Below are 19149 nucleotides of genomic sequence, written 5' to 3'. Positions count from 1 at the left end.
TGCTGTCCTTAGAACTGAGCCAGTGTTTCTACACTGCTGCTTCTGTGGAAGATGGAGAGAGAGTAGGTCAATATTGTAGAATTCAGTGCCCCTCCAGGGAGAGTAACATATGTAGTAATTTGGATCTTTAATGTTCCCTAGGCCAATGTGTTGAAGTCTCAGTCTCTTGACTGGTATGATTGGGAAATGGTAATGGTAAGAGGTCACATGGGAGGCCCCATAGGCAAGTAGATCAATGAAATAGAATTGAAGGCCCAGAAATGAACCCATACACCTATGGCCACTTGATCTTTCTTTCATGAAGGAGCTAAAACCATCAAGTGGAAAGAAAGATAGCATTTTCAACAAATGGTGCTGGTTCAACTGGAGGTCAGTATGTAGAAGAATGCAAATTGACCCATTCTTAATGCCTTGTACAAAGCTCAAGTCCAAGTGGATCAAGGACCTTCACATAAAACCAGATACACTCAAACTAATAGAAGAGAAAGTGGGGGAAGAGCCTTGAACACATGGGCACTGGGAAAACTTTCTGAACAAAACACCAATGGCCTGTACTCTAAGATCAAGAATCAACAAATGGGACCTCATAAAATTGTAAAGCTTCTGTAAGGCAAAGGACACTGTCATAAGGACAAAGTGGCAACAGATTGGGAAAAAATCTTTACCAATCCTACATCTGATACAGGGCTAGTAACCAATATATACCAAGAACACAAGAACTTAGACTCCAGAGAATCAAATAACCCTATTAAAAATGGGGTACAGAGTTAAATAAAGAATTCTCAAGTGAGGAATATCAAATGACCATGAAGCACCTAAAGAAATGTTCAACATTCTTAGTCATCAGGGAAATGAAAATCAAAACTACCCTGAGATTCCACTTCACATCAGTCAGAATGGCTAAGATCAAAAACTCAGGTGACAAAGACTATACGTGGAATGACCCTGGGCTCCAACTGCATAGGTAGCAATGAATAGCCTAGTAAGAGCACCCGTGGAAGGGGAGCCCTTGGTCCTGCCAAGACTGAACCCCCAATGAACGTGATTGTTGGGGGGAGGGCAGTAATGGGGGGAGGATGGGGAGGGGAACACCCATCTTGAAGGGGCTAGGGGGAAACTGGGAAAGGGAATAACAATCGAAATGTAAATAAGAAATACCCAAGTTAATAAAGATGGTAAAAAAAAAAGAAAAGAAAAACCTCACGTGACAACAGATGCTGGCGAGGATGTGGAGAAAGAGGAACACTCCTTCATTGTTGGTGGAATTGTAAGCTGGTACAAGCACTCTAGAAATCAGTTCGGTTCCTCAGAAAATTGGACATAGTACTAACCCAGCTATACCATTACTGGGCATATACAGAAAAAGATGCTCCAGCATATAACAAGGGCACGTGCTCCAGTAAGTTCATAGCAGCCTTATTTATAATAGCCAGGAACAACCTAGGCTGGAAATAAAATATATAGTACATATAATATAATTTATAATAGGCTGGAAAGAACCTAGATGTCCCTCAACAGAGTAATGGATACAGAAAATGTGGTACATCTACACAATGGGGTGCTACTCAGCTATTAAAAACAATGACTTCATGAAATTCTTAGACAAATGGAGGAACTAGAAAATATCATCCTGAGTGAGGTAACCCAGATATAAAAGAACACACATGGTATGCACTCACTGATAAGTAGATATTAGCCCAAAAGCTTGGAATACCCAAGATATAATCACAGACCACATGAAGCTCAAGAAGAAGGACCAAAGTGCGGATGCTTCAGTCCTTCTTAGAAGGGGGAACAAAATACTCACAGGAGGAAATATGGAGACAAAGTGTGGAGCAGAGACTGAAGGAAAGGCCATCCAGAGACTGCCATCCCATATACAGTCACCAAACCCATCACTATTGGGGATACCAAGAGGTTTATACGGACAGGAGCCTGATCTAGTTGTCTCATGAAAGACATATTTGCCAGAGCCTGATAAATGCAGAGGTGGATGCTTGTAGCCAACCATTGGACTGAGAAAGGAGTCCCCAGTGGAGGACGTAGAGAAAGGACTGATGTGGCTTCCTCCTATAGGAAGAACAACAGTGTCAATTAACCAGAACCCCCCCCCCCCAGAGCTCCCAGAGACTAAACCACTAACTAAAGAATACACAGGGATGGACCTATGGCTCCAGCTGCATATGTAGCAGAGAATAGCCTTGTCAAGCATCAGTGGGAGGAGAGGCCCTAGGTCCTATGAAGGCTGGATGCCCCAGTATAGAGGAATGCCAGGGCAGGGAGGCAGGGAGGCAGGGAGGCAGGGAGGCAGGGAGGCAGGGAGGCAGGAGGGGTTGGGTGGGGGTGGGGAACACCCTCATGGAGGCAGGGGGTGGGAGATTGGATAGGGGGTTTCTGGAAGGGAAACTGGAAGGGGCATAATATTTGAAATGTAGATAAATAAATTATCCAATAAAAAAAAGAAGAAGAAAGAAGGGCATTGTAGACCCCTTTCCTTTCCTGCTTTGCTTTCTGGCCCTAGGCTGGGCTTTTCTTCTTTACACAACGTAATTATACTGTGCCATCCTCAGCCACAGGCCTGGACAACAGAGCCAGTTATTTACTGAGACCTCCAGAATCGTGAGCCCAAGTAAACCTTAGTGGGTTTGTGTGTGTGTGTGTGTGTGTGTGTGTGTGTGTGTGTGTGTTTGTGTGTGTGATATGCATGACTATGTGCTCATGGGTTCACGTGTTCATGTACATGTCTGTGCAGGTGTACAGATGTGGGGAGGGCAAAGGTCAGCATTGATTATTTATGTCTATCTCCCTCTACCGCATGTTTGAAGATCAGATCTCTCGCTGGACCTAGAACTCATCAACTGGCTACACTGACTGGCCAGGCAAGTCCAGGGAGCCATATACCCCTTCCACCTCCAAGTTGTTTGGCTTTTACATGGCTACTGGGGCCTGAACTCAGGTCTTCCTGGCACCCAGCATGGATTTTACCCCCTGAACCATCTTCTTCCGCTCCCTCTGTGCTCTGTGTAAGTTAGGCATCCCTGGTATTTTGTTATGTTGATACATATACCCCATATCAATAGCTATTGCTACTCTGCCATACAGAAACCCACGGCTTAGATAATAAACATTTTTTTCTCACTGTTCTAAAGGTTACAAAGGTGGAGGCCAAGATGGCAGTGTGGTCTGTGTCTTGCGAGGGTTTTCCTCCTGGTTTTCAGACTTTCTCATGTTGATGGCCCCCAAGAACTTTATTTGGCACATGTGAAGAGAGAGGTGGAGGGAAATAGAGAGGGGGAGCCCCATTCTTCTCAGCCAGTTCATTGTGTGTGCAGGGCTGAGTGGGTGAACCTAATGAATGGGCATAGAGGAAATGGAGGCGCGTTCTAATGGCTCAACGTACGGAAGACTCAGTGCAGCTGTGCTGCTTACTGACCCTTGAGCTAGCGTTCACTCAGAAATGATGGCAGCTTTGGTGGGAATTTCAAATGAACCTCAAGAGAGGAATTTGGAAGTGAAGGGGTGGAGTTAGAGTCTGAAATGTCAAGAGGGAGATGGAGATAGGGGTTATAACAAGATGTCCACTAGAGAAATAGCCCTGTGATCTACCTTTAAAAGGACTTGAGACCATGGTGTCTTAGAGTGATGAATTTGGCCTCATAGAGGGAGCCCTTGAGGGGATGTTTTGGTTTTGGAGATAGAAACCAAGTGGGTGGCTCTGGGAACCTTTGGAAGAATTAGACTCACATGCTCAGAAAGCCAGAGAGTTAGAATCCAAAGGCCTCCCCAGAATTAGAGAATATCAGGAAGCAGTTGTCAGAGATCCCAGGGAGGAGAATAAAGGTTGTAGTTAACTGTCAGTACTGACTGGAGGATTCATGTGCCTGCTGGGTCTAAGATCTGGTTCTGCCAACTGCAGATGGGTGGGAGGTGGCCTGCACTCTGTGACTATGGCGATTTGGATGAGAACGACCTCACATAGGTCATTCTTATTCCATCATTACTTTGTAGACCATTTGGGAAGGAATAGGAAGTATGGCCTTGCCGAAGAGCCCAGAGTAGGCCCAGTGCTTCCTGCTCGATCTCTCTCTCTCTCTCTCTCTCTCATTCTGTCACTCTCTCATTCTCGCTCCCACTCTCACACCTTCTCTGTCTGCTGCTTAAGTATTAGGAGGGAAAGCTCTCAGCTGACTGCTTCAGCCCCATGCCTATCTTCTTCCCACCATGATCATCATAGACTAACCTTCTAAACCCATAAGCAAATCCCCAGCCAATAAGAATCGTTTTGGTTATGATGTCTAACCCCAGCAACAGAACAGTAACTCAGAGAGTGACTAAACAGACGTTGTAGCTATGTCAGTAGTATATTCTTCACAGGTCTGGCTGGCTCTTGTGGAGTCCCGGGGGAAAATCATCCAAAGTGTTAGTTAGGTCCTTGGGTACATGACTCAAGTCCCCAGTGACAAGTGCGTGTGATCCTTCTTTTTAGGATTTCATATCCAAATAGCTTATCTATGATAAGGCCTCCTGAATAATTATCTCACACAGCAAGCCAGAGCTCCCTACCCTGCATCTATTTAGATACAGGGGTAGGTAGGCTGGTGAGGGATGAGATTTAGGTCTGATCAACCAGGAAAGATGAGCATTGTTGTGGAAATTTGAGATTCTAAGAGGAACCAGGTCTGGGAGGTGATGGCTTCAGATGTATTTGGAATATGTTGAATGGGAAAGCAACAGGTACAAGGAACAGAAACCACAGACAGGGAGATGCTTAACAGAGGGGACAGAGTTCTGGGCTGTGGAGACACCAACACAGAAAGGTTCTAAGTTTCCCATTGGCATGGGAAGAGGTGACCAAGGTCTTGAGAACCTAGGATGGGCATTAGGACTCTAAAAGGAGACTGAAGAGAGCAGCTTGGGAAATGGGAAGAACATAAGGCGATACGAACTGCCAAGCCTGGACCGAAGGGATCGTCTTGGTGGATAGTCCTGTGATGGACCGTGTAGAACAGTGCCTTGTAGCATTTGGTGACCTCTCTATGACCCTGAGAAGCAGCGTTTCTGTTAAGTTGCAGAGGTTGACTCTAGATGTTGGATGGGGAGTAGCTTTGTCTCTTGTATGGATCTTACATGCCCTTTCCTGGGGTGGAACAGGTTGAAATCTGTCTGATTTCCAAGCGTCTCATCTCCCTCTACTCTCCTTCTTCCCAGGTGCTGCTGTCTGGACTCATTGGTGTTGTCTCCTGGAAGAGGCCTCTCTCGCTTGTGGTAAGTGGCACCTGGAGCCCCAGGCGGCCTGGACAGTGCAGAGCATCGAGTGGGCAGGGCAGTAGCGGATAGCATCCCGCTGTTGGCAAGGGTGGTGCACAGCGTCTGCTCTGTGCTGATGGGCTGACTCTTAACTGCAGTGCATTGGTGTGTTACACTTCCCAGCATGCCCCTTAGGTGATTCCTCCTCTCACATCCTTTATGTTTGCTTTGCTTTAGTGACATCCCTTGAGGACATATAGAAAACAGACATTTTGAAAGTCTGGAGGCTGATGCTTTTTTACAGAAACTAAGCGCTCTCTCTCTCTCTCTCTCTCTCTCTCTCTCTCTCTCTCTCTGTGTGTGTGTCTCTCCTCCTCCTCCTCCTCCTCCTTCCCCCCCTGTGTGTGTGTGTGTGTGTGCGTGCGTGTGCGAGCGTGCGTGCGTGCGTGCAGATACTTACATAGAAGCATAGAACAGCACACATTGTACCAGAGTTTAAGAAATGTTAGGTTTGGGGTGAGTGTGTCTGTGTGTGTGTGTGCGTTTTGGAGATGGACAACAAGTTTGTGGCCTTTGGAAGAATTAGACTCAGATATGCCCAGAAACCAGAGAGTTAGAAGCCAAGAGCCTCCCAAGAATTAGAGAGAGAATATCATGAAGACATTTTTGGAAAGCAGAGGGAGGAGGGTAAAGGTTGTAGTTAACTGTCAGTACTGATTGGAAGTGTGTGTATGTGTGTGTGTGTGTGTGTGTGTGTGTGTGTGTGTGTGTGTGTGTGTGTTTATGCATACTTTATAAACTGCCTGGGTAAAAATTCTTTCTTGAGTAGAATCATTATGGGGCAGGGTATGGAGGCGTGGACCACACCAGGGGTGGGGAAGGATGATGGGTTTTTCCTCTGAGAAGTATCCCACGCATCTCTGTGTGTATTGATCTGTAGCTTGGTCTTCTCTGTGTGTGCATTAATATATTGATGTGTCTGTGTCAGGACTAGAAGAACTTTGATGGGCGCTGAACAAGACAGTGTGGTCCTGTTCTCCTTTTGTATTAATCAATTATTTAAAGTCTTGTTTTAAGTGATAGGACTTGGAAATAATGATGCGTTCTAAATATTAATGGAAACAAGGGAAAAACTAATGCGTTTGTGGAAGAGACTTCCTTCAGGAATGTGGCTGTGAAATCCTGAAACAGTGTCTGGGAGGTAGTGACTTGGATTCTGTTGAGCCTCCTCCTATATAGTTCAGTTCAGAGGACAGACTGCCTTAATTTTTTTTAATCTAGAAAAATTCAAATGTGCAGAAAAGTGGAAAGGAGAGGAGGGGGTGGCTGGCATAGTGGGTCCTGGTGTACCCTCCACCCAGCTTCAACAACAACAATGACAAGAAGAACAACATCTGGCCCTTCTTTTGTACCCTCTATTCCAGCCCCCAGCTCTTTCCCCTCTTGGATAGGTGACCTTATGGTAACTCCAGCATGGAGATCAAGAAGCTGGCTCCGTGCAGAATAGGTTGGCAGTACACACACTGGCTGGGGACCAGCCATAACTTCTGAGCCGTCCTTAGCAACGCAGGGACAGTCTGTTCCATCCCTCCTCAATACCCCCACAGGATGGACAGATAAAGATCTATGATGCCTAACAAAAGGAAACTCTGTTCCTTAAGATGGACGTAGAGAGATACAGCCTGCCACCCCCTTACTCCACTTCCTGTCCGAGCCCCAAGATGAGATCCTCACGCAGTGGCCAGGATTCAGGTGCCTCAGCAATGCCTTATGGATGTGGCTGAAGTGTATCCTGGGAAAGCCGGAGGAGAGTTTTTGGAGCCTCATGCAAGGAGGGAAAGGCAGCAGCTGGGCCTGCCGAGGCAGTGTTCCAAGTGCTTGTACCCAAGGCCTGCTGGGTGACTGGTGCAGGAGCAGCTGCTCTCTGGAAGGTGCTACGTTCACCTTGTCTTGACTGATCTCCTCCCAGGCCCCAGCTGGAGGAGGAAGGGCTTCACTAGGGAAATGCTAGCCACTGTGCCAAAGCTCAGATTTTGAGTGGCTCAGTGCAGTATGAATTTACTCCATTGGCTCTCCAGTGCAGTCACTGCTCTCAGCACATACTTTTTCCTCAGAACGTTTCAGAGAATCTTAACACTTGGGGTTCCCCCGTTTCCCGATTCGGTGAGGACACATAGGAGGTAGGGATGAGTCCCCTCGGCCTATCAGTGACAGACATCATGTATATATCTCCCGGTAAGAACTTGTCACCAGGTTACTCCTGCTCCATAGGAGGCTTGCAGATGCTGCCTGCCTGGACAGACATTTGTCAGAGGCAGCTGCACATCGTGGCGGGAGGGAAGTTTTGATGGGTAGCTAGTTGTCTCGCCCATAAGAATGGTCTTTTGTCTGTGCAGAATCTGTGGGTACAAAGACCGAACTTGACATGTCTGTGTGTCAGTCAGGCTTCCCCAGAAAACACAGCAAACAGAATGTAGCTAGCTGATCTCTGCCTGCTCACCTATTAGGGTATTTACTTGATAGGATCTCATGGGGTTGTTAACAAGGCCAAAACCTACAGCCTCAGCCTACAGGCTAGGGCCTCAGGGGAGAACGAGTGTCCCTTGAGTTTGAGACCTGGGTCCCTTTTCTTTAGAGGAAGTCATCCTTTCTTCTCATAGGGCCTTCATCTGATTGGCTGAGGTCCTACCACATTAGGCAAGACGTCTGCTTTGTTCGAAGACTATTGACTTAAATGTTCATTTCATCTTAAAAACATCATAGCAACAACATCCAAAGTAGTGTCCCGCCAAGTATCTGGCTGGGAATTGTGTGTTTGCCACGTTGACACAGGAAAGTAGCTGCCGCCCAGGAGTCTTAGGTTGAATGGCCTCAAATGATCTATCTGTAGTAATTCCACTGAAGTACTATGGGTAACAGTGTGATCTATCTGTAGTATAATTCCACTGAAGTACTATGGGTAATGATTGTGGCCATTGGTCAAGTGTGATGTACACACTTCTCCAGGTATATAGGCAAGAGTCAGTTTTGTATTTTAAAAGAGAATAGGCAACCTCTGGGCTTTAACAAAACTTGAACCTAAGTCCTTGACTCCAAAGTCCTCCTTTTCCCAGCCCAACATACCATGGGCCTCATAGACATTCCCTGTACCTGCTGGTTCTCCTCTAACTGCACATCCTTTGACTTACACATCGTCTCTTATACTACCACAAGCAGCCCAGATTCTGAGGAGCCACCTCATGCCCTTTTCCTCTCTATCTCTGTCTTTTCTACTCATCCCTAGGGTCTCATCGTAATAGGGAAGCCCTTGGCGTTCTCGTTCCCTGGAAGATCAGTGGCCTCTCTCTTCCTCCGTGGTGACTACCACAGTCAGTTGACTTCTGGGAAGGGAAGTAGCCCTCGTGGTGGTTAGAAAGGAGCAATGTAAGATGCCTGTAGGAGATCCTGATGATGGTACCCCCCAGAGACTCCCACACACAAGCTGTTTACTAGCTGGGTTGTGTCTGTCCCTTTGCATGATTCTGAGCCTCTACATAGACTGTGGTTTGACCAGCAGAGTCGAGACATCTAATGCAAAGCTGATGACACACTGGAGGAAGAAGGCTCTGTTAGGGAGGAGAGGAAGGAAGGGCCAGCAGGCATCTGACTAGCACTTGGGGAAGAAGACTTTGTGAGCATGATTCCAGAAAGAGCAAAAGAAGGAAAATGCCGTGTGTGTGCATGCACATGCATGTGTGTGTATGTGTATATGTATGTGTGTTTCTGTGTGTTTATGTGTGCGTGAGTGTGTGCATCCATGTGTGTGTTCATATATGTGCATGGATATGTGTGCATGTGTTTTTTGTGTGTGTGCATGCACGTGCATGTGTGTGGGTATATGCACGAGTGTGTGGATATATGTGCACGTGTGTGCATACCCGTGTGTTTGTGTGTGCATGCGTGCATACATGTGTGTATGTTCATGCAAGCATGTGCATGTGTGTGGATGTGTGTGTATGTGTGTGTGTGTGTGTGTGCAGGAATGTATATATCCATGTGTGTATGTGTGTGCACACACACGCACGCACACACATACATGGGGCTGTGAGGTGTGGTACTAAGTGAGAGCCTTTTCAGATGCTGAAAGCCAGTAAGATCAGTGACAAGATAAGGTTTTCCCCACTTGGTGTCATTTGTCATATGAAGTATCTCCTGTGATTGAGGGACTTGTTCTCTATGCAGAAAACTAATCCCAAGTTAGTACCCAGACCACACTGCTCTAAATAGAGGACTTGTCTAAAGACTCAGAGACGCACCCTGTGACATTCATAATCTTAATGACAACATTCTTGTGTGTAATCACAGACACCTAATTAAAAAAATATGTATGCTAGCAATGAGTTGGATGCTGCCTCCCTATCTTAATTGTAATAATTGTAATACTATTAAGAGGCTATTAAATGAAAAATATTAAATTTTAAAAAATAAAACAAACCCTTCATCTTCCTCCCCAGAAGAAACTATCCTGGAGATTGAACTATTTTTATACATAACAAATTATAGATTATCTCATGTATTGCAAATCATCCTGAATCTATTTAACAAGCTCTGGTCTATAGTGATCTGGTACCACAGAGATTCAGGGATCATTTTTATGATAGATATCTGTTTGGTTTTGTTTTTTAGCTAGATTCCCTGTGATTGCAATTTCTTATTTTCATGAGACTGTCTCATTTTTTGTGGGACTTCTTAATACATGGATGCCTTTCAAATTAATAATATTGTGTAATGCTGCTCTCTTTTAATTTTAACGACACATCTTTTGTCTTGTCTGTCTGTCTATCTGTGCCTGTGCATGTACAGGTGCATGTATCAGGGCACACGTGAGGAGGTCAGAAGCATCTGCAGTCAGTTCTGTCCTCCCACCATGCAGGCCCTGTAGATCAGACTCGGGTCCTCAGGCTTGGCAGCAGGCACCTTCCCTTGCCGAACTGCCTCTCCAGCCCTGTTAGGCTATTTATTGTTGTTATTACATTTTAATCTTATAGAATCTTTTTTTGTCCCTCTGCCCATTTATATGGCAAAATTTTATATACCCCAGGCTATCTATGTTTCTTCATATAGCCGAAGATGGATAGTCACTGTCCCAGCAGGTTTCGAATGTTAGGATTTCCTCTCCTGGGTACAGAGCTCCCCCCAACCCATGACTGGATGTGAGTCTGTTTATTGATACCTGAGCTGCTGAGTGAACCTCCCAGGCTCTCCTGAAGCCAGTGTCACCCACATTAATAAGACAACCTTTGTAACAAGTCATGGTTTTGTTTTAAGAGTAATCTTCTTGGCTACTTCTGTTCATTTTTTTCTCTTTAATAAAATTTAGAATAAATGTATAAAGTTCCCTAATGACTGTGCCTTTTTTCCTGTCGAGAATGAATTGATTTTATCAATGGATTTCCTTTCAGATGATAACTATAATATGGAGAGACAGTATCTGTTACAATTTCCTGAAAAGTTATTAATGTACTATTTTGATTGACCTCAGATCTGGTGCGTATGCTGCAGTGACTTAGACACATTCTGACTGTTTGTTTATTAGATATTTCAAAATGCATTTTGCTGCAGTCTTTGTCTTTTTGGGGGGGGGTTGTTTCTTGAATTCCAAATGGACATACCACCTGCTAAAATGACCTTCTAGGATCTTTAACATTTTCTAGTCTCTTTCTTTCTTTCTAGGTATATTTCCTCTCTTTTGTTTCCCAGACAGCTTATTGGGCTTTCATTACATCCATTCTACTGGTTAACCCCAGTGTTGAATTTTTCATTTTGACAGACAGTTGTGTAACTTGCTAAAAACTTTGTTTTTTTTTTTTTCTGGGATGACTTCCTTTTTCATAGCATCGTTCGCATTTTATGAAACTCGCACCCACAACCCACAGGTGAGTTTGTGGCCTATGTTTCCCAGGCCCTTCCTTCTCATGCCTATTGTCCCCATACCAGCTGTCCCTTTTCTACCCTCTGAAGAAGGGCTATTGTAGAAGTGATAAGTATACACAGTAGGTTGGTGGCTTTCTTAGGATCCTTTGGTGGATGGGAAGGTTGGATTGAATTCATAGTCTCTCCCACTAAACTACATTGTAATCAGCCTGAGCCAGGACGAGGAGTCAGTCTTGGGGCTCTGTGAATGTCAAGACCAACAATGACCTCATCATTGCTTTAGGGGTTCTTGGGGATAATGTAACCTCATGATGCCACAGCTGAGTTTATTTTCCGTCAGGCAAAGCAGCCTTCTCTTTTGGTCCCTACCATCCTGGTCCCCTTTGAAGTTTCAGAGTGACATGGAACCGAGCTCATCATGGGTGGATGGCTGTTATGACAATCAAAATATTAACTGTTAGCATTCAATGATCATTTCTGGGGTCCTTCTCTCGATGGTGTCAGCATAGCTAGATCTAGTCATAACTATAGTTCCAAAGCTAGAAGGGGCACAGATATAAACCCAGGCAATATGCTTCCCACCTATCAGTGTCTCTGCTTCCTGCTTGTACATTAGAACATCTGAGCACACTAGCCAACGCTACTGTACACTGCTGCCTGAATTTCTATTATAGGGCTCATTTATTAATACCTCTCAAACTCACTGGATCCTTCCTGGGCAGAGCAAGAGGGAGAGCCTACCAGCTTTCCAAGGGCTCATTTGTTCCTCAGGTTTTTACAAACTTAGGCAAACTACACATTTTTACTTTAGTGTAGGGCTGCCAATTAAGTTTTTCAGGATACTGATCGTGGGTAAGGCTTGGGTATTTTTAGGCGTGGGAGGCCATTTTATCTATAGTCACAGTGACTAAGCCAACTCTTTTGCAAAGTGGCAGTAAATTGTGTTCCATCTCTGCTGTTTTCCTCTGTGTCAACAAATTTAAAGTGAGTCTCTTACAGACATCATGTACTTGGGCTGTGTTTTAGAAATTTACGTTGCCAAGATGTACCCTATAATTGAATGTATTTTTCCACTTAACCTAAGTTTTGATAAGGAAGGATCCTGACTCAAACTCTGTGCTTTTTCTAAGTGCCTTGTCTGTCAAACTGTTTGTCTGTTTCTCTGTTGTTGCCTTCTTTTGTGTTAAAAAAAAGACATTTTCTAGCATACCAATTTAATTCTCTTAAGAATATATTTTGTCTTAATTTCCTAGTTATTAACCTTGGTAGCAAGACGAATGTTATAACATAAAGTAAGTTGTTTCAGATGAGTACTAACTTAATTCAATATTATACAGAAGGCTTCCTTCTCTATGCTGTTTCCATACAAATTAAATCTTTATATGTGGTGTGCCCCGCACTCCAGCCTTGTAATTCTTGATTTACTCGGTTGTATTTTCCATCAGATAGGAGAAGAGTTATGTTTCCTTTTCTCTCATTTCTTGCATCCTATAACAAATTCTCCTATTTTTTATCTTGGGATGGTTCAAAAAATTTTTCCCTTCATTTTAAAAGGATGTTTCTGCTATAGATAGAACTCTTGATTCTAGGTTTTTCTTTCTCCTGTATCTTATGGCCTTGAATATGCCCTGGCCGCCCTTTATCATGTCCGATTTGTGAGAGACCAGCTATTGATCTCCTGGGGATCCTTTATGAGTGACGCTCACTCGTTCTTGTTTCTTTGATTTCTCTTTGACTTTAGCTTTTGACAGTTGACCTAAGATGTGTCCAGGCATCAGTCCTTGTGAGTTTGACCTACTTGAGATACATGTCTTTTATCAAATGTATGAAGTTTGGGGCCATAACTTCTTCAAATGTTTTCTAACCTTTGTTTCTTCTTCTCCCCTTCCCTCCCTAGATTCTTGTGTGTTTTAGCCTCCTCGGACTGCTTAAGCCAGGGGTTCTCAACTCTCCTAATGCTGTGACTCGAGTACAGTTCCTCATGTTGTGGTGACCCCTAACCATAAAATTATTTCCGTTGTTATGTCATAGCTGTAATTTTGCTACTGTTATGAGTCCTAGTATAGATATTTTAGGGGGTAGATGTTTATCAAAGGGGTTACAACCCACACACTAAGAACCATTCTCTTAAGGTCTGTTGTGTTTCTTTGTTCTTTGTTTCCCTTTCTGTACAGAGGGGATGATGTCAGTTAGCCTGCCTTTCAGATCCACCCAGTCCTGCTGTTAAACTTCTCAGAAGACATTTTTGTTTGTAGTTCTGTTCTCTTCAGCTCTGTAACTTGTGGTTGATAGTTTCTTCTAACCTCTGCCTTTTTGACTTTTGCTTCTTTTCTACTGAGTGAGTCATCATTGTTTGTTTGGTTTTTTTTGTTTTGTTTTGTTTTGTTTTTCGGTTCTTAAAACAAGATTTCAAAAAAAAAAAAAAAAAGATTTCCTTTGGGTCTTTTTGGTGTATTTAAAAGAGCTAAGCTGAAGTCGTTAAGCCCACCATCTGGCCTTCCTCTGGGACTGTTTATACTGTCTGCTTCTCCCACTGTGGTGCTGGTGATATCTTTACATGTCTTCTTACTCCCTGTTGCAAACCAGACATTTTCAAGGATACAACGTGTCACCTATGGCAATTAAATTTACCCCTCTCCATATTTTATTGTTGATACTATTTACTGTAGCTTTTGTCACTTGTTCGGTGACTTCTTAACTGATTCTTCAGGGTAGGATTCCTTGTCATATGCATTACTGAAGTGTCTGTTTAGTAAAGCTGGTAGTTAGCAAATCATTGTTGGACAATAATTCCTTCAATCATGGGCAGCCAGTGCCTAGGCTTTGTGTGTCTGCTGGAGCATGTTTTGGACATACTCTCAGGCAGTTGACAATCCACTTTAATGTCTAGTTCCTGCTTATATGAACCCTAGACTTAGAGGCTCTAGTTCAGAGCAGTCTCAGGTCCAGCCAGGGCGTATACACAACTCAACATATCCAGGTTGCATACTGTGTTCCCAGAAGTACGCTTGGGCTTTTCAAAAGCTTATGGTCATATTATTCCCTAGCTTTTACTAAAAGTCTTTTTAGATGGTTTCTTCTAATCTTGTGGGATAATATTATTGTGCACTGTGTACAGATTGTATTATTCAAATGCTGATTTCTGTGCCAACAGAGAGTTGAGTGCAGACTGGACTTTGGTGTTGTTATTCCTATGATACATCGTACTTTGTAAACACTCCCTCTCGCACCTTCTGATTGGTTTAATAAAAAGCCGATAGCCTAGAGCAATGGCAGGAAGTAGAAGGTGGGACTTCGGGGACAAGAGGGGAACTCTGGCAAAGCGTCAGGCACAGGAGATTTGCTAGAGGAAGTTGGAGGTATGAAAATGAGGAGAGGTAACTAGCTAGGTGGCAGACATGGAATAATATAAGCGGTTAACTGAGTTGTGAGCTAGTTGGGGAAGGAGCCTAGCTTAAGGCCTAAGCATTAATTCATAAATAAATAAGCCTCCATGTCATTAGGCAACTACAGTATGAAAATACTTGCCTATTAATATATGTGACAGTTCTCCCCCAGGGGTCAGACTTTTCCTTATTGGTGGGTTTCAAATAAGGTCAAGTACAGATCACCATTGAGAATGGCCTTCAGATAACTGCTAAAATGGCCATGTGGGTGGCAGTCATTTGGGAGTGGCTCTGGAAGCAGGCTGTAATTGCCCTCTTCCTTCAGGTGGCTTCCCGACTTATACCAGGAATGCGAACTGATTTGCTAGGTTGACATGGAGTAGGAGGATGGAGGAGGGCAAGCCATAGAACCAAAATGCTCACTTTTCCATCCCATGATGCAGCTGTTTACTTTAAAAAGGGAATTCCAAGGCTGCCTGACAGATTCTGGATCACTTCCAGAGTTCCCAGCAAATTGATCCTGGCAACGTGTCTGGGAATTTACTTCCCTTTACGCAGCAGTGAGTTTTCAGGTCGTCACCTTGCCCTTTGTCCTGATGTCACCCTGGAAAACCCCTTCAGAGTTGTCAGTCAGTGAGGTGAGCAGTGAAGTACGTCAGGTTCATCAGCAGATGGCACATCTGGAAAGATCATTCTCTTACTGCATTGAGTTCTGCTCTCTTGGGATCCTACCTGTGGTTCTAGGGTGTCTGAGTACACAGCGAACACAGTTCTTTATCCTCTTGGAGTATTTGAATGTAGCACACGTACACTGTTACACTGTATTGATTGCACACGTAGCACTCTTCGTTACATTGTATTTTTTGTTTTAGAAACAGTTCTTTGATACTCTCCTATAATATCTTTGGATTATCTACACCTTCCCTCCCCAATTCTTCCCAGATTCATGCTCTATCCCTTTCCACACAGTGTTGTGTCTATGGTCCCTGACACCCCCATCAAGGCCTTTTTTGTTTTGATCGAATGGTTTGGATGTGTGGGCTTCCCCTGAAGTGTGGTCAATTCACCAGGGTCTGCACTTTAGAGAAAACTGACCATCCTATTCACAGCACCTAAGAATTGTCAATAGCTTCTGGGCTAGGGGTGGGCTTTATGTCCAACTCCCCTCTTTAATGCTGGGACTTTGTCTGGCTTGCGCTTACACGGATCATGCGTGCTGTCACATTCGCTGTGAGTTGATACGTGCAACAAAACAGTGCTTCCTTCTAGTCATCCGCCACATGTGTTCTTCTGACCTCTGATTCACAGTGATTCCTGAGCCTTTGGAGGAGGGTGTGTGAGTGTGTGTGTGTGTGTGTGTGTTTCATAATTATGAATGGGCGTTCTGTAGTTTCTCACTCTGTATCTTGACCACTTGTGGGTATCTGTGTTACAAACAGAAGCTTCTGTGATAAAGGCTGAGATATGTCTTAATCTATAGGCATAATTCAGGTCAGTAGCAGAACAATAGTAGTAGGTTCTCTCCTAGAACCTGTGACCTTTCCAACTATAGGTTCTTGGCCCAGTGACAGTAACAGGTATGGGTTTAGTCTTGTGAAGGAGCCCTTCAAATCCCATCAGAAAGTGCTTGATGACTCCATGACATCCCAGCCTCTTTTGCACCAGTTGGCATGTCTTTCCAGGTCAGTTGTTACTTTAGTACATATAGGAGTCACGCCTGCATTAGGTTGATTACTTCCCCTTTGGTAGTATGCCTATCACCTTCAGAGCTAGAATGCTAGCCAGTAAGGATGAGACTCCCATGTCAGTACTAGCTCGATTTCTCTAGGTTCTGAGAGAAAACTGCTGGGGCTGAAGAGGTCACTGTACTGCTGTGTGTAACATGGATGGATCTCAAAAGAAATAGGATAAAGAAGCCAGACCTGTTGTGATAGCATATTCTTGTAATCCTAGATCTTGGGAGATTGCAATATCAAGGTCAGCCTGGGTTGTATAGTGGGTCACTTTCAAAGAAAGACAGAAAGAAAAGAAAGGAGAAAAGAGAGAGGGAAAGGGAACCAAGCATGAAAGACCATGTTGTCGGGATTCTGGTGATGGGCAGTAGGTGTTACCTGGCTAGGGCTTTAGGGCTGGGAAGAGACTGACCGCAAAGGGGCACGGGGGAACTTGTGGGTTCTTTGGAACATCCTATGCTTTCATTCTGGTGACATTCACATGGCTATCTGTGTTTGTTAAGATTCATCAGCTGTTCAATTAAAATAATTAAAATTTCTTTTCTGTAAATTAGACCTTAATAAATACAACAAGAACACCCCAGTTTAAATAACTCATTCTGTTTAATTGCATTAATCATTATTAGCCAAACTAGCCCAGGAGGCCCAGAAGTCATTGAAGAATTCCTCAATGGCTCTTAAGCTACATATTCCTAAACAATGACATTCATTCAGAATTTGAGAACGAATGCTGGAATTTACTGCAGGTCTTCAGGCTTGAGGGCTGCTGGCAGGTGCTAGGATTCTGGTCCCTGCATCTTAAGTAGAAATAGTTAACAAAGGTGCCAGCAGTCAGGAGAGTGTGGAAGATCACATCAAGTGTCCATGTCGTGAATATGTTAGAAGCACCACCTATACAACTTTTTTTTTTTTTTGTGGTTCTTTTTTTCGGAGCTGGGGACCGAACCCAGGGCCTTGCGCTTCCTAGGCAAGCGCTCTACCACTGAGCTAAATCCCCAGCCCCTCAACTTTTTAATAGTCTTCCATAGGAGAAAGACACATCACAGTGCCTTTCAGAAATACTGAAAGTTCTCTGGTGTTCTTCTGGTGTGTGAGAATCAGAGTGTCAGACGGTAGGTTAAAAGTTCAGTCTCTTCTATCCTTCAGTAGGATGGATAAATTAGCAGGTGCATACAGACAGGGACCATTCGGTGCTAAAAGAAATGACCTATCAAGTCAGGAGAGGCAAGGAAAAAACTGAATTGCTTATCACCAAAGGAAAGGAGCCATTCAAGAAAGGCTATGTACCTTTGATAAAAGCCAGTTTGTGGAGAAGGTCAAAAGATCGGACGTTACAAGGAAGTGGAGAAGGTCGATAATCAGAAGTTACAGAGAAGAGGTAACTAGGCCAAACTGTTTTTAAGGCAGGGAAGTGCTTTTTTTGCTCCTGTAAATGTGAATACACACCACTACTCATGTGTCTGCACCACAGAATGCTTAGCACCAGAGTGGGTCCCAACATAAGCCCTAGACCTGGAGTCTTAATGATGAATCAGTAGGGTTCCTGTTTATAACTAACGTGCCTTCCTGGTGGAGGATGCCGGTAGCAGGGGAGGCTGTGCATAAGAGAGAGGTGATATATGGGAAGTTTCAGGTCCCCTCGCTCAATTTTGCTGTGGACCTTAATTGTGAAAATAAAATCTATGAAAATGCTTTAAATTATAAACATTGCAAAGATATAACCCCCAAACTAGAATGCATCCAGTTTATTTGAAATGACTACTAATAAGGAAAATGCAGGATCAGTTGGTAGCTCTTACATCAGCTGTTCCTGCATTCCAGATGGGTGGGGTCAGGCTCTGGAGACAGTTGTGACAACTCTCAGGAGTCGAATGGCCGGAAGCCACAGCCACACAATCCCATCACTTCAGTGTGACTGCTGTACCAAGTGTGGGCATGCCACAGGATGTGGGCTGAGACCTGTTCACACCCTACTTCCATTTAGTTCACTCGGAGAGGCACCTCTGTTGTCTCACACACCGAGAAACTGAGGCACAGGACAGGTATGCAGCAGGTAGATGTAGGTACAGTTCCAGCCAAGGCAAACTAGTTTATAATCAGAATTCCCTATGTAGCCAAAAGTCCCCTTTCATTAGCTCTCTAAGATGTAACAGATAGACCAGTGGAATAGAATTAAAGACCCAGAAATGAACCCACACACCTATGGTCACTTGATTTTTGACAAAGGAGCTAAAACCATCCAATGGAAGAAAGATAGCATTTTCAGCAAATGGTGCTGGTTCAACTGGAGGTCAGCATGTAGAAGAATGCAGATCGATCCATGCTTATCACCCTGTACAAAGCTTAAGTCCAAGTGGATCAAGGACCTCCACACCAAACCAGACACACTCAAACTAATAGAAGAAAAAGTGGGGAATCATCTCGAACACATGGACACTGGAGAAAATTTCCTGAACAAAACACCAATGGCTTATGCTGTAAGATCAAGAATCGACAAATGGAATCTCATAAAACAACAAAGCTTCTGTAAGGCAAAGGACACTGTGGTTAGGACAAAACGGCAACCAACAGATTGGGAAAAGATCTTTACCAATCCTACAACTGATAGAGGGCTTATATCCAAAATATACAAAGAACTCAAGAAGTTATACTGCGGGGAGACAAATAACCCTATTAAAAATGGGGTTCAGAGCTAAACAAAGAATTCACAGCTGAAGAATGCCGAATGGCTGAGAAACACCTAAAGAAATGTTCAACATCTTTAGTCATAAGGGAAATGCAAATCAAAACAACCCTGAGATTTCACCTCACACCAGTGAGAATGGCTAAGATCAAAAACTCAGGTGACAGCAGATGCTGGTGAGGATGTG

The 19149-nt window shown here is 44.0% G+C and overlaps 1 protein-coding gene across 2 annotated transcripts in view; it reads left to right on the top strand.

Annotated features, from left to right (window-relative positions):
* Window positions 1–19149, top strand: part of Entrep2 (endosomal transmembrane epsin interactor 2) — a 411852-nt gene that overhangs the window by 184345 nt on the left and 208358 nt on the right. For both annotated transcript variants that reach the window (NM_001427632.1, XM_087589068.1), the window contains exon 2: window positions 5209–5265. In NM_001427632.1, the coding sequence (NP_001414561.1) occupies window positions 5209–5265 (57 nt within the window). The remainder of the gene's footprint in view (window positions 1–5208; window positions 5266–19149) is intronic.

The sequence above is a fragment of the Rattus norvegicus genome, chromosome 1, assembly GCF_021556685.1.
Source record: "Rattus norvegicus strain SHRSP/BbbUtx chromosome 1, alternate assembly SHRSP_T2T, whole genome shotgun sequence".
In the NCBI taxonomy this organism is placed as follows: domain Eukaryota; kingdom Metazoa; phylum Chordata; class Mammalia; order Rodentia; family Muridae; genus Rattus; species Rattus norvegicus.
This window is presented reverse-complemented; position numbering and strand designations above follow the sequence as displayed.